Consider the following 23,686-nt stretch of genomic DNA (forward strand, 5'->3'; position numbering starts at 1 on the left):
TCAGAAATTAAGTCAATGTTATATCCTCTGAAGTGATGGATACAAGACTGTGTGTGTGTGTGTGTGTGTGCCTACAGTCTATGATGTGTGCATGAGTGTGCGCTTCACTTCCTCCACATACATTGGATTTATTGCTGGTGTTCCTACAGAGCTGTAGGGTTAGGGTAAGCTGTAATCACCCAGCACAAGTGTGAACACAAACCTCCAGCACAGAGAGGTGTTTGTTTATTTACTCCTGATTTCACATATGAATCAATGATTGCAGACTGTTTTCAAATTATTTGACATTTAGTATATTTTCAAGCAGCCACCTGAGTTCATTCAGTTCATTTGAGCTTCACACTTTTTAAAAAAAAACAAACACACAATGAAACACAGTGTTATCAGAACAGATGTAGGAACAGTGCAGTGTTGACTTTCTGTTGTTTGGAGAAGCAGGACTCTAGCCAGGCCTTCTGCACAGGGACAGCCTGAGTGTACTCACGCACCAGATCCTGGAGCTCCTGGTGCACACAAATCATAAAGTACAATTAAAAACTAAATACTGTTAGGTTGTTTCTCCATGCTTTTCCTTATCTGTTGCTTCTGCTTTTGAATAAAGGTCTTGAAAGTCTCAATCTAATTATCCTTCAACGAAAGAAAGGTGTCTCAACCCTGAAAAAGTGTATTAGGGGAAACACTGGTGTAAGGGAAAGGTCAGATTACTATCAGTGAACCTAAGCGAGATACTCACCTGTGAGTGGAGGCTGCTCTCCACCTCTGCAACTATGTGGGTGACCTCCGGACTCATGATCTCCTCCTCATCTCCATCATAAGTGCACTGCAGCTAAGGAGCGGTGACATTTTTTACAATGTACTCATTGCACATCTGAAACCCACTGCAGTGGTTTTAATGCTTTGCAGACCCTTCTCTACACACAACCACCCACACATTCACACGGACTGTTAAAACACAGTAGCTAACAACTGCTTTTTAAACAGTTTCACAGGCTGATTATTGGACAATTCGTCATGCCTATACAATACCTCACCTGGAAAGATGAAAAATGAAAAATATGTTTTTCAACCTAAACTGCATACCATGAATCCTCTACCAACAAGTGATAATTCTAGTTTAACAGCATAATACTGTGATGAAGACACCCAGTCTGAAAGGATATGTAATAAGGTAGCGGGCCAGCCTCTTCCTCTCTGATGCAGGCAGGTTGTAGAAAAACACACGGACTCCCCTCATGAAACTGGGTAGCTCTGCGGGGCCAGGGCTCTGGTGGGGAGCTGAGAGGCTGAGGCTTTCTGCCTCCGTCTCGTCAGTCAACCTGTTTGAGTTACGCAACTGCGGCTCAGGAGAAGATGTTGACATTAGGGTCGTAGAAGTGGATGCCTGAGGTGGAGCTGTGTTCTTTGCTGTTCTGCTGTGATAGTATCTGTCAGTCAAATTAAGGGAAAATTACAACTTGTCAGACAGATAGATTCTGAGAAATATACCCCATGTTAGATTTCATCTGTTGAGAACTTGAAAAGATACATGAATGTGGGGATGCCTCTGGAAGCCAGGTGTTTCCTGATGAGCCTCTCGGTGCCATACCAGTTGAAGCCTTTGGTGGAGTGACCTATGCGAGGAAGATGTACGCTTGCTTTGTGGGGAAAAACACAAAGAGAAACGGTCAGTAGGGGGTTATCATGACCTCCTGCATCTCCTATGTTTTTAAACTCAGCTCGAGCTGAACGGCAGGGGCGACTGTCACTGTTGTTCAGAGAGATTTACCAACATGAAACATTGCGAGATGAACAAAGACAGAAGCAAGCAAGTCGTTTTAGCCCCGGGTGGTTTCTATTGTGCAGAGGGAAATCAAAAAACTTCTTATGCATTCTCTAGTAATTAGTGTCAAGTAACACACACTGATGCCACCAAGATAACACAGAGTATGTGTCTGCAGTATGAGCTCTGCAGATCTTGTCAGTCAGGTCTAACATTAATTCAACACATCTTGCCCCTCCTTTTATTCTGTCCTTCCTGGCGTAATTATCTGCATGGGTTATTGGCAAGTTTAGCATGGATGACTTGACTCTAAAAATACCTTGATTTTAAAAATGTACTATTAACAGACTACAGGAAAAGATGTTCTACTTAGTTTTTGTAAAAAACACTTGAATATTCAGTGATTCACTGTACCCTTATTTCTTTTGGCTGCAGTGTAAATCTTCTTCAGACCTTCATCCAGAGCAGTTAGAAGGATCCCAGACAAGTTGTTCGCTTTGTCTCTTTGCTGTGCCACTATCAGGGCCAACTGAGGTAACAGGAAGGATATCGAAACAGGTTATGGCATTATCTTATCATTGTCACAGTCTTGCCACTCTGCCACAACTTCACAATTCTGCAACCGCATATAAACCCAAACCCGTTGTATTGCACAGTTGATCACTATACTGCAAAGAAGTAGCATGTATCATTGAATAAGTGTGCAATCCAGGCAACAAGTTACATTTAAACAGAACCTACTTGATCCTGGCCATCTAATCTGGACTGTTTGTCATCAATGGGGAAGAGCAGCACGTTTCCAAGGTCCAAATCTGAAATAAATAATAATATCTTGACACTTTATGGGCTTCGTTCTCAACCAGGCTTTACAGATAAAGATGTTTAATGTCATAAGTCTTTGTTATCTTTGCAGTCATCTTACCTTTCATCTTGCCAGCCAACTCATACTTCTTTCGTGGTTCATCCGATCTCACCTCTAGAGCCGTAAACAGGCCTCCCCTGCCCCACCGGCCTGAGTCATCTAAACAGAACCACATTAGCTACTTACCATAAATACAACACATACTGTAGAAGAAGTGCTGATGCGATACTTCATTTCTCTTTATCAGTCTATCACACAAAGTGACATGTTGCTATTGTAATGAGAAGGTAATACAGGTTTCATACCAACACAGTGGACAATGATAGCGTCTTTTTGAGCGGCGTGAGGATGAGTAACATCCCCTAGAACATAGTGGATGGCCGTGCTGTCAGAGTCTGTGGAGCACACGCTGCTGTCATCTTCTTCTTCTTCTTCTTCACTGTCCACAGACGGCAGGCATAGTGATCTGTAGCCACAAGACTCCCACCATGCCATTCTGTAGAAGAAAAAAAAAGAAATGCTGTTTGTGTCAACAGTGTCTGAGCTCAGTGGGTGAAGTCACTTAGAGATACAATAAAAACCTATGAATTGACAAATCTTTACTTTTTCTTATATTTCTGCTCTTGTTGCTTCTTCTTCACGTCCTCCTGAATTTTGGCTCTCTTGGCTGCAGCCTCCTCCCTTTTCTGGCGCCTCAGCTCCAGCTCAGCCTCAGTAAGAGGTTTCCTCTTCCTCGTTGGAATGCCAAGGGCTACAGACAGTGAAAGCTGGGAAAACACAGACAATCACACAGTTAGCCACATAGTTAAGCATTACAGCTGGTTGTATTAAGTTAACAACTGATGCACACCGAACACTTCCTACAAGTGCAGCTTCACATTAAATGCATTCATTAAAAAACTATATATAGTCCCTTTAAGGAATGCAAGTTAAATAAATTCCTTGTCAAATTTGAAAAACAAATGAAAACATGTTCCCATCAGCTGGGGGTGAAGACAGACTCTTACTCCAGCTTTGTGTCGTAGAGCTCGTCCCTCCCCTGCAGCTCTCTGGAACTCAGCCAGCTGCTCATCTAACAAACGGTCAAAGCTTTTCTGGTCTTCAGAGCTGGGGTCCTTACTGTAGTCTTTCCCCTCAAAGCAGTACATGTGGTCTGAAGGATGAGACAGCATGATAGTGAGTGTACTTTTTCACCACCAGCAGAGTAACTTCTACTGATACTACTAGGAAAAGTAAGTATGAACCTAATGGATAAAATCTGAGGTGTATTTTCATGTGTGGTTATGTTTATGAGTGAGAACCAAAAGTAAAAGTCAGATGTTTCCATGCCAGACCGACCTATTGAACAACAGAGCACACCAGTGCTATTCTAACCAAGTTGTGAAATCAAATGCACACGTGTTGATCTCAAACCAGGTTAAGACCTGAACACTCATGAGGCCACAGTGATATGAACACTAAAAAAAACAAAACATACTCTGCCTGTCACATTCAGAGCTGCTCTCTTCTTCCTCATCCTCTTCTCTGAGAGAGGTAAAGTCTTCGTCATCCAGCCACTGACCATCACATGATGGACCGAGGATCTTCTCCAGTTTCACATCCTGCACAGAGCTGTCGTCGGATGACAAAAGCTTATCTACCCCAAACTTCAAGATCTCACTTAGCTGTGGGAGACAGGAAACATGAGAAGCAACTTATTTTTTGTATAAAATTGGACACAAACACAGAAACTGGGGACTGCATTAGCGCACTTTAGATTTATTAAAAAACTTCTTTCTTTACACATTTTTATTTGCAGCATTATATGTTGATATTTATATTGTAATAGACACTATATTAACTTATGGGGAGAAAACCGTAAGTCAGAAACTGAGCACCCCCTTAAAGCCAAAATGGCAAGAGCCTCGTTTCATATCACCTCTGCAAAGATTCAACTGTGAGATTAGCCTCCTTCTATCGAAGCATGGAATCTTCGACTATTCAGGGTCACCCCTAGACTGCATGATGTAAAGAATATAGATAATGGTTTTGTTTGAGTGCCCAAACCTGCAGTCCTGCAGCAGCTGAATGAGCTTGGTCCAACAAAGAGAAGCGTCCTTCTTCAATAACAGTGTTGGTAAGGTGCAACTTGGACACAGCACGAGAGTACATTATTTCCTCCACAGTGTCTCTTGCCAGTAGGCGAATCACTTTCACAGGCCTGTAATAAGTAACAGTCAAAGATTAAAGGGGTTTTCCAGCAATTTAGTATTGCACTTCAATTAAGTTGGGGGATTTGTGAGAGACATATCTATAATTCCCATGATGCAGACAACTTTCATAAACGTTTAGTGCTTATTGGATGCCTTTAAATTTAAATGCCCCTAATCTATAACACAGGTTCCTGTCAAATATTTCAGCCTTTAAGGGGAACTCCACCGAAGTATGTTTCCAGGTGTTGGTGAGAACTACTACATGTGTAAAACAAGTTGTATGAGAGCCTTTTTGCCATCGTGACATGAAACAGTAGTTTCTCGGTTGACATGGTGATTATCTAATGAGTGCCATGATGGGGAATAACAATTAGACAATCCCCGTTGTCAAGCTGTTGCAAGCTGTGAGCTGGAACTAAGGAGGAGTAATAACAATGGCAACAACTACTCTCGAGGCTGTTCTAAATTTATAGCAGCCCAACATCGTAGTTTTTACTGCGCTCCGCTTCACTCTTAAAACCCTGCAAAATCAGTATGTTGGCATGGCTACGAATCAGGACTGACTTAAGGTTTAGGCAGAAATGTTGGTCTCTAGTGATTGGTTAGGGAAAACCAAATCCCTCTCCCCCACAGGAATTGGCTAGAGTAGAGGCGATCTCAGAATGAAGACGGAAATGAAGTGTATAGAAAATGAGGAAATTCTCCAGAGGGAGCTGTGTGAAATTCATCTCTGCTTGAGGCCTGCTAGCCTAACGCACCAAAATCTCTGACTGAACTGTCGCTGGTCAAGTTGCATTGTGGGTAATATATGCACCAGGGTTTGATGAAGGAGAAGAATGTGTGGGATAAAAATGACAATATCAATGTGCTGCAGGACTTTTTTTACTCACTCTCCACCAGAGTACTGTTTCCACTCTAAGTACAGATAACCCAAATGGTATCATCAAGGTATTCTCCATGACAAATAAACTGACCTCTATGAGTAAAGTCGTGGCATGTCCCTTTAACAAATAGTACTTAGCACAGCTAATCAAGGTGGAATACTGCAATGTAGCATGCTCGGAATGATTTTTCACCTGTTCTGACCAATCCGATGGCAGCGTGCAGCAGCCTGCAGGTCATTTTGAGGGTTGAAGTCACTGTCCATAAAAATGACTGTGTCAGCAGATGTAAGGTTCAAGCCCACTCCTCCTGCAAAGACAACTTGTTAGGAAGCCAAAGCATGATGTCTGAAAACAGTGCACACATAATATCTACATGCTTATTTACTCAAATAGCATCAAAAAATATAGAGAAAAAGTGACACGCCGTGACAGGAAATTTGGTTTCTCTCTTCTGACACCACTGCATAAAAGCGTAAGAGAAGTCACTGGCCTTATTTACACTAGTGTATCATCCTGCCACAGCTCTTATCTCTGTGTTATCAGTCCCTTTTCTTCTCTCAGCTACTTCTATGAATGCAGCAGTAGATTTAGATATGCAGGAAAGCATGCAAGTGCAGCTCAGTCACTGGTATCTACAAACTCACAATGAATCAGTTTCAGCATCTTTACCAGTTAACTTTTCCAGACTTAAAAGTTCTGTACATGAGATTCTGATTCGGTCCGGCAACATGCACACAAGTCCCTGCGTGTGAAACTGTTCGTCAGTGAGGAAAGCAACATAAAGGCTTTTTCTTTTCTCATCCAACCCTGTGAATGAAGGGTGTATTTCGATCCAAACCAGAGTTGGTGATTGTTGGAAGTGTGGAAAGACTAACAAAGACGGTTTTGGTGAGTTTTATTTTGTTTCTGTCCAATTTGAATGAAGTGTGTTTTACAATGGGTCACGGCACCCACTTGTTTTGTTCTGAGATGCTGGTGCTCTAATGCTATATTTAGTGGCAACGAATGTCGCATATAGCTCCTTTAATACAGGTATTGCAAACGATAGTAAAAATAATGAAAAAGGAAATACTATTCCCAATATTTTGCATTTATGCAAAAAGCGCATTATGAATATAAGTGATACTGTTTAATCAGACACAGAACAAGGACAAGACAAGTTTGTCTTGCTGTTGATAGTTTCAGTCACCTGCTTTAGTGCTGAGAAGAAAGACAAAGATATCTTTGCTGCTGAAGTTCTTCACGGCTAGATTTCGTTCTTCCCCTCGGACGGATCCATCCAGTCGTTCATAGCTATAACCTGAATTTAAAAAAAACTAAGTTTAGCACTTATCTGTGGAGATATTAAGACTCTTGATATTTTAAAGGAATGGATAGGCTGTTGACAGGATTAGAATTGGACTGTCAAGATATAAGACAAGCAAAATGTTGGCAAAATGTATTTATGTGTAATGTTTTTGAAGACACTGAAGTATCTGACGGTTAAAGTCAGTGTGAGTAATGGTCTCAGTTGTTACAAGGTCTACGCATCCCCTGTTCACCTCTGTACTCCATGTAATCCTGAAGTATGTCCAGCATCCTCGTCATCTGAGAGAACAACAGGATCCGATGTCCCCTTCACACACAAACATGAAAAGAGAAATAAAGTGAGACATTATTTATAGAGGAATAAGTGACTTAAAATATGCAAATATCATGTGGTGTCAGACTGGGCCTTAGCTGCCACCAGGTGGAGCCCAATGTCAACTTCATCATCTGACCCTTTGTGAAGGTAAGTCAGCATGCTTTCCAAAAGGCAAAGTTTCCCACTGGCTTCAACGAGATGCTCCCCTATCTCAAAAGGCTCCGGTTCCACTCCTACCCAAGAAACAGTTCAAAATGTTAAAGGATAACATGTGCTTCTTTATCCCTTTTGAGATCTTGTTCAGTTTTCGTTTATCACTGAGCACATCTCACCATCAAACAGGTATGGGTGGTCAACACACTTTCTCAGGTTCATCAAGATGTTCAGCAGTCGGTTCTTGTTACTTTGCTGATTTCCAAAAGCCTCTGAAAACAGAGATTTGTGAGAGGTGAGTGTATGATTATTTATGATCCAAATAATAACAGAATTCTGCTAAGGCTTATACACCAATAAGCCATAACATTATGACAGGTGACGTGAATAACACCGATTGTGTCATTACCATGACACCAGTCTGTAGGGGGGATATATTAGGCAGCAAGTGAACATTTTGTTGATGTGTTAGAAGTAGGAAAAATGGGCAAGCGTAAGGATTTGTGTGACTTTGACAAGGGCAAAATTGTGATAGCTAGACGACTGGGTCAGAGCATCTCGTGTAGGGTGCTCCTGGTCTGCAGTGGTACCTATCAGAAGTGGTCCAAGGAAGGAAAAGCGGTGAACTAGAGACATGGTCACGGGCGACCAAGGCTCTTTGATGCATGTGGGGAGCGAAGGCTGGCCCATTGGAAAAGTTAATCCTGGTTCTGATAGAAAGGCGTCAGAGGAGACCATGCATCGCAGGTTGTTGCGTATGTGGCTGCAGCTGCAGACCAGTCAAGGTGCCCACACTGACCTTGTCCCCTGCCAAAAGCTCTTACAATGGGCACATGAGTATCAGAACTGGACCACGGAGCAATGGAAGAAGGTGGCCTGGTCTGATGAATCACGTTTCTTTTACATCACATGGATGGCTGGGTGTATGCGTGTCACTTATGTGGGGAACACATGGTACCTGGTTGCATTATGGGAAGAAGCAAGCCGACGGGGGCAGTGTGATGCTTTGGGCAACATTCTGCTGGGTCCTGCATTCATGTGAATGTTACTTTGACACATACCAACTACCTAAGAATTGTTGCAGACCATCTACACCCTTCAGTATCGGTGTACTTGAAAATTTCACACACAAACCAGGTTTACGGTAATTTATAAACAGTGTCACCATTACATTGTTTCTCCGCTAGAGAGCACTGACGTGTTGCTTTTTCAACAGTGAAATGCCACTTTGCATGTATCTTGGCAACAATTCCTTAAAAAGCTAATCTAAAGGATCTGATTGTTTATGTTATTTAAAATGACTACTGGCCGGTATATCATTATTGGATTTATTTAGCTATAGGTCAGGCTATATACCACAGTGCAGAAGTCTCACCCAGATCCTTCATCAGAATGGCTTTGTAGTATTTTTTCTGCAGAGCAGACATGCCGTGGTAGACCACCAACTCCGTCTTCTTCGGCAGATCCACAGCTACTTCTGACTTGACTCTACGCAGGAGGAAGGGCTCCAGGACACTTTGCAGCTCAGCAGCTGAAAACAGAAGCACAGTATGCATGACCCAATATGCCAGCATTGATTAAATGAGAAGTTTTTTGCTAAACAGAAAAAAGTACAGCACATCAAATACATCCCAATTTATGTAACGAATATTTTCTTATCTTTCCAAATTCAGGAAAGCGAAACGTGCGTTCCTATTAAGGGCGAAGCTTAATAGGAACTCACGTTTCGCTGAACATCACAGGAAACTTTAATTACTACTGATCTAATGCCTACTTCTACTTGGTCACATGACCATCATGCTACCTGATTGTAGTAAGAAAGACAAAAACAAAAATGATGCCTATCATACCAAGAGCAGGTTGACTTTGTACATCAGAGTAAGAGTTGACGAAGTCGTCCGTCTCATCAGCTGTAAAGATGCTGGGCTGAATGAAGCTCAGCAGGGAGTAGAGCTCCTGTAGGTTGTTCTGGATGGGAGTCCCTGTCAGCAGGACTCTGAAACCAACTGAGAACTGCAAAAGACACGCACAGGGGAAAGTTGAGAAACAATGCTTAAAGTGGGAACGACAAAGAAACAAGACAGCCCAAAACCAGGTGCAGCCATGTACCTGTGTCAAGGTTTTGTGCAATAGTGAATTCTGGTTCTTCAGTCTGTGAGCTTCGTCTACCACAAGCACCTTCCAGTTCCACCTGAGGAGCACAGTGAAGAAGTATTGATTACATGGAACAGGGATCAATGTATGTAAACTGACTATTATAGCTTTATAGCATTATTCCTCATGATGAGATCCATGTCATCTCAGAATCTCAGTGACCAAAACTCAATGCAGAACTCACGCACCGTCTCAAGAATGAAGCATCTTTGAGACACAGCTGTAAATCACAGAATTGGGGAAAAAAAACGTCAGTCAGTTTCAAGGTAAATTTTAGTTCATTTTGTTCTCACTGAATCTAAAGCCGCATACCTCATATGTAGTGAGCAGAACATGAACATCCTGTGTGTTTGTTTCCCTCTGAAGTTCAGCCCGTCTCTCTTTGTCCCCCTTGTAACACAGCACAGTCAGAGATGGGGCGAAGCTATAACCAAGAAAAACACAAGTTTACAATGTTTACATACTATGATGCACGGTGTTATGAGTAGACTATCAGTTTAAATACAGAAAACAGATGATTGATATTAGAGCTGGGACAATATGCTTATGTCCTAATTCAATAAGCAATACATGTATTGCGTTTTTTAAGATATGCAATTCAATATTACAATTTATGTTTGCTATTTTAACACCAGACCGTGGGAAAATATATATAAAAGTGGTAAATAAAATATTTTAAGTAAACAACTATATTTATTTGCTACTGCCATAAGAATTAAGGAATTAAAATGATCAAATTAAAATTAATGAATGAATTTGTGATAAATAATTAAGAAAAAGCAAAAAACAATATATTATAATAATCTAACAATCAATAATTAATTGTTTCTTGAGCCTGGAATTAGAGAGAAAAAGAATCACGATTCTTAAGAAAAAAAAAATTTCCGACCACTAATTCATATATGAATATGATTATACCATTCCAACTCCCTCCGCCAGTTCTCCATGACAGAAAGAGGACTCAGCACCAAGAATGGACCTTTCCTGCCGAGAGCTCCTGACATGTACACCAGCAGAGAGATCGTCTGAAGGGACAAATCAGGATCATGAATTCTTGACAATATCCAGTCCTGACACCTTTTCACACGGCAGTTAACAGTTCCTATGTCATTTATGAGCCATGCATTGAAATACATCCAGCTCAGTGCAATTACTGTGACGAGTCTCAGTTGTGGAAACATGTTACAGCTGCTCAATATCAGTTCATCTGTACTGGGCAATATTAGCATAAAAATATGTTACTGGTATACAGTACAAACAATATCAAAATGATGGCCAAAAGTTTCTGTATCTGTTCTGTATGCATTAGTATCTGCCCATTCTTCCAACTTCCAAGTCCACCAGGTGTGCCAGTGTACCATACAAGTAAGCCTGGATACAGAATGCATTAAACGCAGCCATTATGGCATGTCTATAAACATGAACCAGATTTTGCCCTTGCTTTCAGTGGCAGTAACATTGTGACAGTCAACATTCTGAATAAAACATATTCAAAACTGTTTCAAGGATTAACTATGTTGTGCTCATAAACAGTGAGTGTAGAAGTGCAACAACTATTATTTTAATTATTATCAAGTGGCCATCACAATCATTAAAGACCAAAGGTGACGTTGTCCTATTGCTTGTTAGTCCAACATACACTCTAAAGACACTGCATTTACTATCATATAAAACAGAAAAAGCAGCAAGTCCTTAATTCTTGGGATTTGGCTGAAACGGTCTGTTATTCGTATCTGTTTAAAACATTGTCATGCATCAATATTATTAGTTATGAGGAAGACTGGTTGGTGCCACACCTGACAGGTTTTTCCCAGACCCATCTCATCTCCTAAAATGCATCCCTGCTGGTTCTTCAGGCACTGGGTTAACCACTGCACGCCATCCAGCTGGTAAGGTCTCAGCTGTATCCCTGCGAGGAGACAAAGTTACAGCTGGGACTCGTTTTAACCGAACGTGAGATGAATAATGGAAATAATAGACAACTAGTAGGAGAACCGTCAAAGTTATTAGTGTGAGAGGACAAAACAAATACGGCTGTTCAGCTAGGTAGTAAAGTTATTTAACAGTTAACGTTTACCAAATGAATAAACACAACTCGATATTGGTTAATGATTTTAACGTTACGTTACTCGTCTAACTTAACTTCCGTTGACAAACACACCTCTTAAACCCAACTTCTGCAAGTCGCTCTGAGCTACGGCCGTCTTCTTCTTTTCCGCTACGCTGTTTTTTATTTTCAACAAAATTTCTGTCATGTTTCCAGACAGTAGTATGAAGTATCACAGACAGGCGACTCCTCAGTGTTTGTTGTGTTCAGCTACACTTCCTGACTGGGTCACGTGGGGCAGGGGAAAAAGGCGCACGGCTCTGTCAAAAACAGTGCAGCGTTCAAAAACGTAGGCCACCTCACAAATACAAATATGACCTATGTTTTAAAAATACAGTTAAACAATATAAGATAACTTACCGTACATTCGTAATATTTTAAATAGGTAGCTTAAGTAGTAAGTGCAAAGTAGCATGTAATTTAAATCATGCTAAATCATGAAAAGTTGTATTAGGCCTACTGTAGGCTACACCACTTGTGGAAATACTTGATACTTTTCATCACTAACTGTATGTGGTGAATATGAAAAATATTACAATATATGACAAAAAACTGTAATTTGAAATGTTTTGGAAATTCAACCCCGCAAGGCATTACAAATAAATCCATCTAATTATCTGCGGGCTAAAAAATGACACTTAACACAGACCTGAGGGAGAGGGAGGGGGATGACATGTAGCAAATAATCGAGCCCTTGGTGGCAGGCTGCTGGTTCCACAGATTGCTCAGGTTCTGCTGACTTGTTTTCTGTGAGGAGGACTGCAATTCCCTAATTGCAGGCAGCACACAGCATAATGTTTCTGGGTGCTCTGGTTCACTGTGTCTCTGACTCTGGTGTGGTGAATGTGCCTAGATGACTAGAGTTCATCCTACTTGAGTTTCTGAGTTTTTTCTATTTATTTCCATCTATTAAAACCCACCACCTCTACCACACACACACATATATCATAAATATTCAATGTAAGTATACACTGATAGATGTCACAATTATCTACATTAAATATACATTTTACATTGATAAAGACAAATCTCAACAAAGCTCATATACATTTTAATAATAATAGTTTTGGAATAAAAATGGCCAACTGCGTTTTCGTTAACACACTCATTTATCACTAGGTCATCAAGCCTTTTACTTTACTTCCGTGGTGGATAAACACAAGGGTTGGCTAAATAGTTAAATTATACACATTTTTATTTAGCATTATATATTAACATATTTACAACTGGTAAAGTAAATCTCTACCTCATTTTGAAAATAACTTATATACACTAACACTAACATAAAAATAACATATTTACTCATGCATTGGCCACCAGGAGTCTCTAACTTTGCTTGCTATGAGATAACGTTTTTCCTCATAGCTTAACTGTTAAAGACAATTTAAACCCAAACTCTTTAACTATGCTTCTGAATATAACTTCTGATAAACCAACCTTATGTGCAGTGTCACAATGACTCAAAAATTAGTAATTCAATGAATGTGTCTGCCACGTGCATTTTTTCCATTGTTAGTCCCTCAAATTAAACGGTTTAGTCTTTTGGACTGTTCCTCCAGATCAAAAGCAACTGTCAGCCACCAAATATTACATTAAATAATGAATGCAACTACATTTTAAAATAATGCATTTTTCATAAATCCATTTCAGGTCACACATGTCAATTTTAAGCCATCTGAAGCTTTCATTGTCAAGTGTTCAGGCTGTGCTGGGTTACATTTACTCTCCTCAGTGATGGAAATAATAAGGCTGTCGTGTGTTCAAAAAAAAACATTATACATAGAACATTAATTTATTACAAATATTTAGACATATTACATATCAAGCCCACACTCATTTAAAATTGGTATAAGTCATCAACAGGCTACTTAAAATCAATCATCTCAATGAATGAATCATTAACAAGAAAAAGAAAAATCTTTGGAGATAATGCATGTGTCTTGTTCACCCCTGAAGCAGATCCACGAGGCGGCTGTTTCAGTAGCTTCAGAGACCTGCCCCTTTAAAAAAACACTTCATCCAGCCGGACCCCTCAATACAAATACTTAGCCTCTACCTCACTTCAAGCAGACTGCCACTACCTTCATTATTGCCTCCCTGGAAAGAAATTAACATAGATCAGATATCCAGATTGGGTGTGAATGACATTTTGATTCTGAACATTTCTGCAGCTGATTTAAATAAATGGTGCTTAAATGACAAACCTCACAAATGGGATGTATGACAGACTGTACCTACAAACAAAGCACATTTTATGTCACAAATGAGTAGTCATTTCAGACTAAAAAACCTTTAATCAAACATCAGTTAAAATCCACCAAGAGAAATTGTGACTCACCAGGCAAATGACAAGACTTGCAAGATGACAAATAACAAAGCAAGTCCTATGTTCTTCCACTGTAGAGAGATCGGATTTAATCAACATTGGGTCATGTTCATAATAACTTGAAAGTGGCCATAACTCTTGTCTTTTTCTATTAAGCTCACTCACCCAGAAGGCTGCGCAGAGAGTCAACACAAGGCAAGTCTAGAGAAATGGATGGGACAAATGTGACTAACAAACTGGAGATATTGAGCATGCGGCTTGATGTTTGGCCATCGGCGTTTATTAAGATGCAGAGTTTCAGATTGTGGACTCAGATGCAGTGTGCCCAATTCAATGTAGAGGAATTTGAGCAGGTTGAAATCATTTACATTAAATTTTTCATATTTAACAATTGCCATGCGTGTGATTGTTCTTGAGAACAGTTCCTGGATAATTAAGGAAGATGTACACAAAGTTCTCAGCGTCCTATCCAGGTTAATGCTGTCCCATTTTTTCTTATTATCTACTATGTCCCTTTAGAAGTATCAGGGGAAACGAGGCTGCATGGGTATGTAACAGAGTAAAAAGAACAAATCAGCAATTAGGTTTGTTCACTCACGATCATTATTGTGGTGGCCAGCGCTCTTGTTTTATCACACATCCTTTTCAACTGCTTCATTGGCCCCATCAGAAACATGGTACTGTTGGGACAGGATCATAGAATAAAAACATATGTTTAATGTAAAAACTTTACATACACAAAATCGTATTCAATATATGTTGCCTACATCAATGCTTACTACGAATTCCTCCTAAGAGTAAAACCATCACAATGTCATCATCAGCTGCTTTAATCTGATTTGTTCTCATTGTTGTGGACACCGACCTTCCCAGGGTACATATGTTTCCAAAAGTGTAAAAAACTATGAAGAGAGTGATTCCAATCCTGGGGATGAAGAGCAAACACACTCCCTGCAAGACAAGACATGAAGACAGCTGAGTTTTGACCTTGTGGGCCACATATAAAGTGCAGGGTTTTCATCTCTAACCAGCAGCTGGCACTTTAAGGACAGGAGTGGTTGCCAAATGAATCAATCACACCTTTAACATTCCTCAGGACAAGAAGAACCAGTAAGGCCAATACAGCTCTTCCTTGTTGTGTTGAGCATGAAACAACAAAAAGGAGATTATTACAGAAATTATTAGGGATCCTTACCAAAACTGTGCACGCGCCGCCCACCACGAAACAGGCGATGAATCCCTTCACACGTGTTCCCCAACCTAAAGTCGAGGCTTCGTTGACAGTCTGCAGCAACACAGTTTTATCACTTTACACGTCAATTGAGATTCAAGTCCAAGCTGCGTACAGGCTAAAGCTGGTGTTTAGTTTTTACCTCTAAAATGGTTCGGTCATCTCTGCGCGCCTCTTCACCACTTAAAACCGATTTTAATTTATCCATGGCTGAGGATCCCTTAAAAGTCGCCTCGGTTGCTGAAGAAATCTGATTGTTTCCTGGAGCGAGAGAGAGAAAATTTGCCGCTTTTGCCTCACATCTGCGTGGATGGACAACACCGTCACGTGGCTGCTGACAGAGCTGTCAGGTAGCTCACCTGGTGGATGACTTGAGGTTACTCATACCTGAGCGGAGGAGCAGCAGATAGATTTTCACTCACTGCCTCCCACCCCCAGTCAGGCGAATCAGTGTCAGCACAAAATGAAAAAGCTATAGGCCTATGTATAATGCTGAACTGATTAGTCATAATCAACCAGCAGAAAATCAATCAGAAACCATTTTTTATGATTTAATAGTCATTTTTAAGTCATAGTTAAGTCATTCTTTTAAATTTCAATGATTCGCTGTTTTTCTCGGTCTTGTGTGATAATTAACTAAATATCTTTGGATTCTGGACTGTTCATCAAATAAAATATATATCATACCTGTTCATCAATTAATGCAAAAAGACTTGGCAGTTTGACCATAATTGGCAGTTGATTAGCCATGTGAAACTATTTTTACCTCCTGCTGTGATGATTATGTGATGCATGTGTGATCATTTGGTGCAAAAACGATTTTACTAAAATAGTGAAAAATAGGAAACAACATTAATAGTGACACACTGTGTTTCGTAAAACTGACAAACATCAAGTCCTTTCGGAGTCATATTTTGTTAAGATATTAAACTATTCTGAATAAATACTACAAAAAGAAGACATAAACAATAATGGCAACATTGGCAACATGATGTAAAATAGCAAACACTTTTAATAACATTCTTATTTTTTTAGCATTTGTATGACTCAACTTCATAACATTATGAAACAAAAACAACAACAAACAAAAAAAGCCACGTACAATATTTTAAGACATGCTTTCAATATACAGTAGCCTATGATGTACTGGCAATTGTTTTCACCACGAGATGGCACTACTGAACACCAAAATGTCTGACAAGGAAAATTTGGAGTCAAAATGAAAATCATGCAATCCATAAATACATTATACTGCATGTGCAAATTAATAATGAAAAAAAGATATGACAGAGTATATGAAAAGTATGAGGCCACAGTAAAATAAATAGCAATGCACAATGAGAGTAAAGCTAAAAGGGGTTTATAGCTGATTAAATAAGGCAGAGGTAGAGATATATTTCAAAAGTGAAGCATCCAGAAACTATGTCCTTCTCCCATTTCTTTGTACTGTTGCTGGAGCTGCAACCAGCATATCCCTGATTCAACTGCAATATGCATGTGTCTTAAGGTGTGCAACAGTCCTCTTCATAAAATCTCATCTTCTGACTCTGGATCCCTCTCTCTGGGCTTCAGGAGTCCCATTTCCATCGGAGGAGTCCTCTTCAATCTGGAGCGAACCACACTACAAAGAAAGCCCAACAAACACCCCACGTAACATAAACTGTTGTTAGAAAGTGCAATTAAAGCCACTCAAGTTGTTATTCCCTGTGAGGATGAATCTGTAAGGTCAAAAAGCAGCAGCCAATGGTACGTCTGGTGTGGAGCAGGTTCTTACCAGCTGACGGTGCCATAGAGCACGCCCACAACCAGCATGGCGAAGGCAAGGTGCCAGGAGTAACACATGGTGACGAACATCATATTGTTATGATCCTTTAGGTCCCACTCAGGGCCACGGGGAGGGTAAAGCACAAAACCAATCTGCGGCCAAAGAGAAGGCAGTATCAGGAGCTGTTTTGTCATAAACTTCTGCTTATAGACGCACACATTCAGATTTACCTGCCAGAACCAGCTTCCCTGCAGAAGAGTGAGGGCGCAGCGCAGCAGCTCCAGAATGATGTTACATCGGTGGAAGACCTCCAGTAAGGCAACAAGAGCACTGCCAAAGATGGCATAGAGAAGGAGCTGATGTACATGCACGTCCAGCATACTCCTGCCATGGAGATGGTAGAGGAAAAGAAATCCTGCAAAAACAAAACAGTCATCAAGGATAGGAGCGGTGGAGAAAAATACGTTTTCACCCATTAATCTCTTTTTAGTTAGATGCTGACATTTGTCAAACTGTCAAATGGCATCTTGACTGCATTTTGTTTGTCATCCAGTTATAAGCATTCATGTGCAAAAAAATCTGTTAATAGTGAAAACGTGAAAAGTAGTTAGCAAGTGTGCAGATAAGGTTAAGATAAGTTAGCTAAGAGTAATGTTTAAACGGTCAAAAAGAAGCTTAAATAATCATTATACAGTTCAAATAGTTACTAAATGTAATGGATAAACAAGTGAAAAAGTTTTGCTAAATTTATTTATAAACAGTTGGAATAGTTAGCTTAAACTGTTGAAATAGAAAATAAGTGATAAGTAATAATATGGTTAAAATGGTATGAACAGCATTGGCAAGGTTACCGATTACAAGTTACCCTATTTACAATGTAATAGTAGTAGTAACTATTTCAATTACTTTATCAAAGTAATATAACTTATTACATTTAATTACTTTTTGATTACTTCTAAAATTAAAATTTCTAATGAACCCACCTCTTAAAAAAAGTTTGGCAACTGGAAAATTCAAATGCCCCTTTCCTTACCTTCATTAAAGAAAGCAATAGCCATCATCAACCTATCCAGTGCCAGTGGAGCCGCCTCTGTGGTGTGGATGATCAGAGACACAGTCCCTGCCAGGCCAAAGAACAGATACATGGTGGCATGCTGCCAGTTCATCAGATCTCCCCAGTGTTTCTCCTCAAAGTCGTACAACTGGAGTTTTGGCCCATCTGCTAAAAACTGCTCTGCCAGCATCCCTGGGGAGCACAACGGAAGAATCCTGTAAGTGCCTATTTGTGTCATACTTTACTTACACAGTATGCATTAAAATTTATAAGTGAATAAAAAGACTTTACCAACAAAAGAGAAGAAGAGCATGACAGAGCCTTCGATGATCTCCAGGCGGCGCTGTGAGGCTCTGCTGGTCAGCCGAGTGGAACCTATATTCTTGTTCCTGCGTGTGGCGTGCCAGAGTGAGTGCTTTCCTGTCCACCAGATCCCAGCTACCAGACAAAAGCTTCCAGGGAGTGCATGGCCCTTGAAGCTTCCCATGACTCACGACACCTGAATGGCAGGAGGAAACAAATCTGTTAGCATCATTGCAGAGTAATAACGAAGGGAAGCCACGATTGCTGTCATTTCTTCTTGCAATGAAACAGAAAACACGGAATCAGGGTTTTGTCCTCAATATTGCCTCTGTGTTACACTAGCAAGTAAAACATTCTAGTCTCCTTCAAATGCAGGCAGTAAATAGATAAAAACAAAGATAATTTCAACTCTTATACAATTCAGCATATATTTTATGTGTTTATACAAAGTGTTCCTCCACTAGCATGGGGATTTTTTTCTTTGGTATTCTCTCATTTCTGGTTACTTCCCTTCGTTCTCGTGTGTTTTCCTGCTGATTTGATTGTTTCCACCTGTGTCCCATAATCACCCCCTTTTTTTATATTTAAGTCAGTGTTCTTCCAGCATAGTTAGTGTGTGTGCTGGCGACGGCTCTTCAGCTGACCTTGGTAGAAGTATACAGGGAAAGGAACCTGTTTGAGCATCATGAGGCCTGCACCTTTTTTAAACATTATACAGAAAAGCAGTTTTTGGGTTATACAAATGCTCACTCTGTAACGGTACACTGATTGCATGTTGTCCTTGGTAATAATTAGCCATGGTTTCCTTGACAATTAAACCTGCGCCTGAATAATGTGCACTGGTGTCTGTGAGTGCAGGAGGCTGTAAGCATCTGCTGTTTTCCCTTTCTTGTTTATTCTCTCAAGGGACCAAAACGTATGTCCAATAAAAGAAAAATGATCAAAAACAAACAGGCTTCCAAAAAAAAAGAGAAAAAAGAAATCAGTCATGTGCTGTGCTCTCTTTAATCCATTGTGTGCCTCCTCGTGATTTCACTGTAAATACAAAGTGACTTGAAAGAGAGAATAAGGTTTTAAACTGTTTTAAATGTACATAACTTCTACTTTCTGTCTTTGAGTGTCCTGAAATGTGCTATAGAAATAAAATGTATTATTATTATTATTATAAAAGTGTTTTACTTCCATCCCCTTAGCAATAAATGATGCTTTGTAAAGTCTGAGAGCAAAGCAGTGAGATCAACAGCGAGCAGGGAATAAAATAAGGTGCGTGGCTGTCCTCTCTTTGTGATGGAGGTGACAGACAATATTCTGCTCGGCAACAAAGGGAACCGTTTGAAGGAGGACACTCAATACAAACTCATTATTTTAGATGTTCAATGCACAGATCTGCATCTGTGTGAGACGGCCCTTTGGCTGAGGAAAACACTTGAGTCACCATGGCAATCACTACCTTATGTCACTGGAGTACTGCTGGAAGACTCTTCAGTGGCTGATTTACCCATAATATCAACAACAACATCTGCGGTTTGTTTTCAGATGCAATGGTTCCAACACTTTTCAGGATTTCAGTAAATAAATACACATTTTATTATGCTCATTGGTGGAAAGGTACTCAGTACATGCTCTCATGTATTGTTATAGTACAATTTTGGTGTATTTGTGTTACTTTTACTTAAAGCCACCTACTTCCTCCACCACTGATTACCTGTTTGTTTAATTTAATAATGAATTATGAAACCACCTACACACTCACACTGAGACAAAAAACTACATCATGTGTATATTTTTACAGTCATGCATACAGTCTTCACATTGTGGTGAGCTGTAGCCCTATTTTTCAATTTGTTGGTGACACCATGGAGACCCTTCACGGAGGAACATATTCAAGTTTAGGAACCACCAAATGCGCTAAAGTGCATCAATTGTTGAGGCTGTAGTTTTAAAACCAGCTGTACACTGAAAAACAAACTATTTTAAGGACATTCTTGACCTGTCACTTTGTTTTTTCTCTGTCAGAGCAGACAGAGGCTGTAAAGCGTGTGCATAGAGATTGTAAAGCCTACTAAACCGATAGAAACATAAGAGTCTAGCTCATTAAATGTCTTACCATGAGATAATTGAGCCAACAAGATTGTTGGGTGTAGAGATCAACACAAAGATTAGTTTTGTGGTTTAATGTGAACTGTGAGTCCAATGTAAGAGCTTCTTGATATACAGTGTAAAATAAACTATAGAGGTAGTTACTTTCTATCTAAGAACAATGAGTGTATGTTACATGCACTGTATAGTCAGTGAACAGTAGCCTACAATTCCTTTAGATTAGAAAGAAGAAAGGAAGTGGGGGTCTTACCAAGTTTGTTTCTGTAGAAGAAAAGTTGTAAATTCAGCCAGAAAAATCAAAGAATCCTCATTTTCTTACCACACAAATATTTTTTTCCAGTGGCAAAGAAAGAAATATGCCCCTCAGTTACTCTTCAAGTAAACATCTGCTGTCTCCACCGAGTCCCAGCAGCCTCCAGACTAGACCTGTTTCACAACCCTTTTTGTCAATTTTTTCCAGACTCTGAACAGTTTAGGTTTTAACCCCCCAATAAAGTATCCTATTGGATGGTAGAGGTGAGCTGGCGTCATCGGTCCGTGCTGTCATTGGCTTAAGTCCACGTCAGTCTCTGGTGTCCACGTGTGCACTTTCACTCCGCCTGCTCGTGCTCGGCACGGTCCCTCCCTGCTCGGAGGAAACCGCTACTTTCCATCCTGGCAGGGCAGGCCGAGCCGGGACAAGACGCCCAGCACGTACGCTGCGGCGGGAAGACTTCCTTATCTTCTGGCTGGAGGTTTGGTTTGCTGTGTGCAATAGTAGAGTGGGAAATGGAGGCAAATTAGGACTTCTAGTGTTAATCAGGGTTTACAAACAACCAACAAAGTCAACATAAAATACATTAAGCTACCCACTGTTACAAAGAGTTTCTTTTTAATAAACACTATTTGATAGTTTAGTAGCTAGGCCGGCTGCTATCTGTTCAGGGTGTATGACTATTTATTTGTAATTTGTAAAACAGGAGGAAAAACTAACTATTCTGCAAGCAAAAGATGGGTTCCTTGGTTATGGGCTATACACCCTGTGTGGTAGTTACACCATCAGACATTTTTACTTTAAGCAAGTTATAAACATTTTCTGAAATTTCACATGATGTTAAAAAATGTTTCAAAGATTTCTCCACACGGCCATGAATAACATTCTGGGGAAGAAATGCTGAAACCTTTAATTATCATTTTAGTGGCCTGAGAGTAGTAAAATTTAAAGGCACCCTTTGAAGTTTGTGACCACTAATAGTGCTCTAGAGCAAAGTTTTTACGAGTAGATCCCCCGATTTGTTTGTTCTCATCAATGAGGATGCATATGTACAGCATATGCGTGAGCACTTGCGTGACGCAATACACATTCCTGCCATCAGGTTCATGCTATTCCATTGATCTACAGTGAGCAGAAAAAAAGAAACAATGCACTAATAATGCGGGATGGTGATGGTGCTTTGGCGCAGTGAATCAGACACGTGCCTTTGGTGTGAGAGACCCGGGTTCGAATCCCACTATGACTCATCCACCATTGTTTCCCTGAGCAAGACCTCTGATATGCATAGCAATTGTAAATCGCTTTGGATAAAAGTGTCAGCTAAAGGAATAAATGTAATGAGTATAAACTTTACAAGAAAACTCCTCAGTGCACCTTAAAATAAAATACTCGAACAGAATATTACATTTATAACATATAAAAAGTTTTCCTTACATTTCCGTAGGGAAATAGAACTGGACTATATTTACTGTACATTATCTGCTGTATACATTTTTCCATATTAAGAATTAAAATAACATATAGGACAAAATCGGAACAGAAAGTAACAATTAATCAAGAAACTGGATGTAGCAGCATCTGGATCACTTCCAATAGATATTACAATAGACACAGTAAGGACATTTTTTAAACACAGATGTTACAAAAAACATTTAAAATGACTGTGTTCCATTTAGTTTGGTGTGTCTGTGATAGGGCTTTGATCTTGTGCATGCTGACTTACTGGCACATCTAGATGGAATAGAGCCATCACTAGTATTATTAGTTACGCCTGTGCTTTACCTGCTAAGCCGAAAATGTCTGCCTTGAGAAAGATCTATAATGCTGTTGCCATTGTTATTATGAGAGTTGGATAGATTGAATACGTGTTATTATTGGACTTGTTACAGGCTGCAGGGCATAATGAAATTTAAATTATATATTCAGACACACATAAGTGTATGTCTGTTGAAAGAAAACCACATTAAGCATAATAAGCAAGGGGGTGTCACTTCAGTGTGTTTTTATTGAAGAGTGCAAGACCACAATGGTGCTGTGTGTCACCAGTTTGTTCTCGGGGGAAGCAGTGAATGCAAGCTGGCTTTATAAAGCTTTTCTTTATTTTTGGAAAAATCCTTTAAGATGTAAGACATCAACCAATGTTTCATATGTCCTGTATGAAAGAAAATCCAGAAAACAAATTTTCAACTCTCAGAGAGGACAGTAAATATAACTTGGTTACAATGTCTTTTCCCCTTTAAAGAGATAAAAATAACTTGGAAGTCTCACAGTTATAATTAGGCCTATTCTAATCATCTGTGCCGCAGAGTGCACACAGATAAATGTTGGTTGAACATAAATCCAAGCAAGACCACACCAGATTACCAGGAGTTATGAATTAAGATCACATGAAATAATAATAATGTAGTGATGTACATCCGATACATGGAAAGACAAGTATTTGTCAGTCCCTAGAAATAAAATCACATTTATATCACTTATTTTTATGGATAAATATGCAGACAGTCTGACTTTTAGCACATGCTGTAAAGTCTCATTTGGCAGTGCAAGATACACACCAGCAGGGAAGACATTCAATTAGACCTCACACGTGAAATATGTCACATCAACAACAGCATAGATAAGGCAGGAGGATGGCGCGGATGGAAAATGAGGCACGACAGTTTCAGGAGAGGGATTCACAGAGTAAAGATTATTAACACGGGCATAAAAGATTATTAACACGGGCATAAAAGATTATTAACACGGGCAGATAGGTGCACTCACTCACTTTCAGATTAGCAAAGTCATCCAGAAGCCGCAAGTATTACTATTTCTGTCCATGTCACAAGATTTAATCCTGTCATCAACATGGACTGAGAACACAATACATACAAACTGACCACAATAAGTATGCACAATATGCAAATACTCAATATA

At 39.8% G+C, this 23,686-nt stretch overlaps 3 protein-coding genes across 4 annotated transcripts; all 3 read right to left on the reverse strand.

The window, feature by feature from the left end:
* Window positions 1-189: 189 nt before the first annotated feature.
* chd1l (chromodomain helicase DNA binding protein 1-like) lies at window positions 190-11,951 on the reverse strand. Its single transcript, XM_038716600.1, has 25 exons — window positions 11,790-11,951; window positions 11,425-11,537; window positions 10,547-10,653; window positions 9,941-10,052; window positions 9,817-9,848; window positions 9,584-9,665; window positions 9,325-9,487; window positions 8,850-9,005; window positions 7,654-7,746; window positions 7,458-7,554; window positions 7,239-7,312; window positions 6,887-6,997; window positions 5,890-6,004; window positions 4,668-4,821; window positions 4,099-4,285; window positions 3,629-3,774; window positions 3,225-3,388; window positions 2,927-3,117; window positions 2,682-2,780; window positions 2,501-2,571; window positions 2,174-2,288; window positions 1,526-1,634; window positions 1,161-1,424; window positions 734-815; window positions 190-503 (listed from the first exon to the last, which is right to left on the reverse strand). Exons 1-25 carry the CDS (start codon window positions 11,881-11,883, stop codon window positions 384-386), a joined length of 3,051 nt encoding a protein of 1,016 aa, XP_038572528.1. The 5' UTR covers window positions 11,884-11,951; the 3' UTR covers window positions 190-383.
* Window positions 11,952-13,511: 1,560 nt separating this feature from the next.
* Window positions 13,512-15,644, reverse strand: sft2d2a (SFT2 domain containing 2a). Its single transcript, XM_038716607.1, has 8 exons — window positions 15,435-15,644; window positions 15,257-15,346; window positions 14,927-15,012; window positions 14,660-14,741; window positions 14,227-14,262; window positions 14,074-14,132; window positions 13,940-13,969; window positions 13,512-13,832 (listed from the first exon to the last, which is right to left on the reverse strand). Exons 1-8 carry the CDS (start codon window positions 15,498-15,500, stop codon window positions 13,793-13,795), a joined length of 489 nt encoding a protein of 162 aa, XP_038572535.1. The 5' UTR covers window positions 15,501-15,644; the 3' UTR covers window positions 13,512-13,792.
* A 640-nt stretch (window positions 15,645-16,284) lies between these two features.
* tmem45a (transmembrane protein 45a) lies at window positions 16,285-20,981 on the reverse strand. Of its 2 annotated transcripts, none has more exons than XM_038716606.1 (6): window positions 20,834-20,981; window positions 18,403-18,610; window positions 18,091-18,303; window positions 17,288-17,472; window positions 17,067-17,209; window positions 16,285-16,913 (listed from the first exon to the last, which is right to left on the reverse strand). In XM_038716606.1, exons 2-6 carry the CDS (start codon window positions 18,596-18,598, stop codon window positions 16,817-16,819), a joined length of 834 nt encoding a protein of 277 aa, XP_038572534.1. In that variant the 5' UTR covers window positions 18,599-18,610; window positions 20,834-20,981; the 3' UTR covers window positions 16,285-16,816. The 2 variants fall into 2 exon arrangements, with proteins under 2 accessions (XP_038572534.1, XP_038572533.1); XM_038716605.1 differs by having other exon boundaries at window positions 20,765-20,963.
* Between the last annotated feature and the right edge of the window lie 2,705 nt (window positions 20,982-23,686).

The sequence above is a fragment of the Micropterus salmoides genome, unplaced genomic scaffold (assembly GCF_014851395.1).
Source record: "Micropterus salmoides isolate LMB-PRFRI ecotype aquatic unplaced genomic scaffold, ASM1485139v1 Ms_hic_scaffold_13, whole genome shotgun sequence".
NCBI classification, from domain to species: Eukaryota; Metazoa; Chordata; class Actinopteri; order Centrarchiformes; family Centrarchidae; genus Micropterus; species Micropterus salmoides.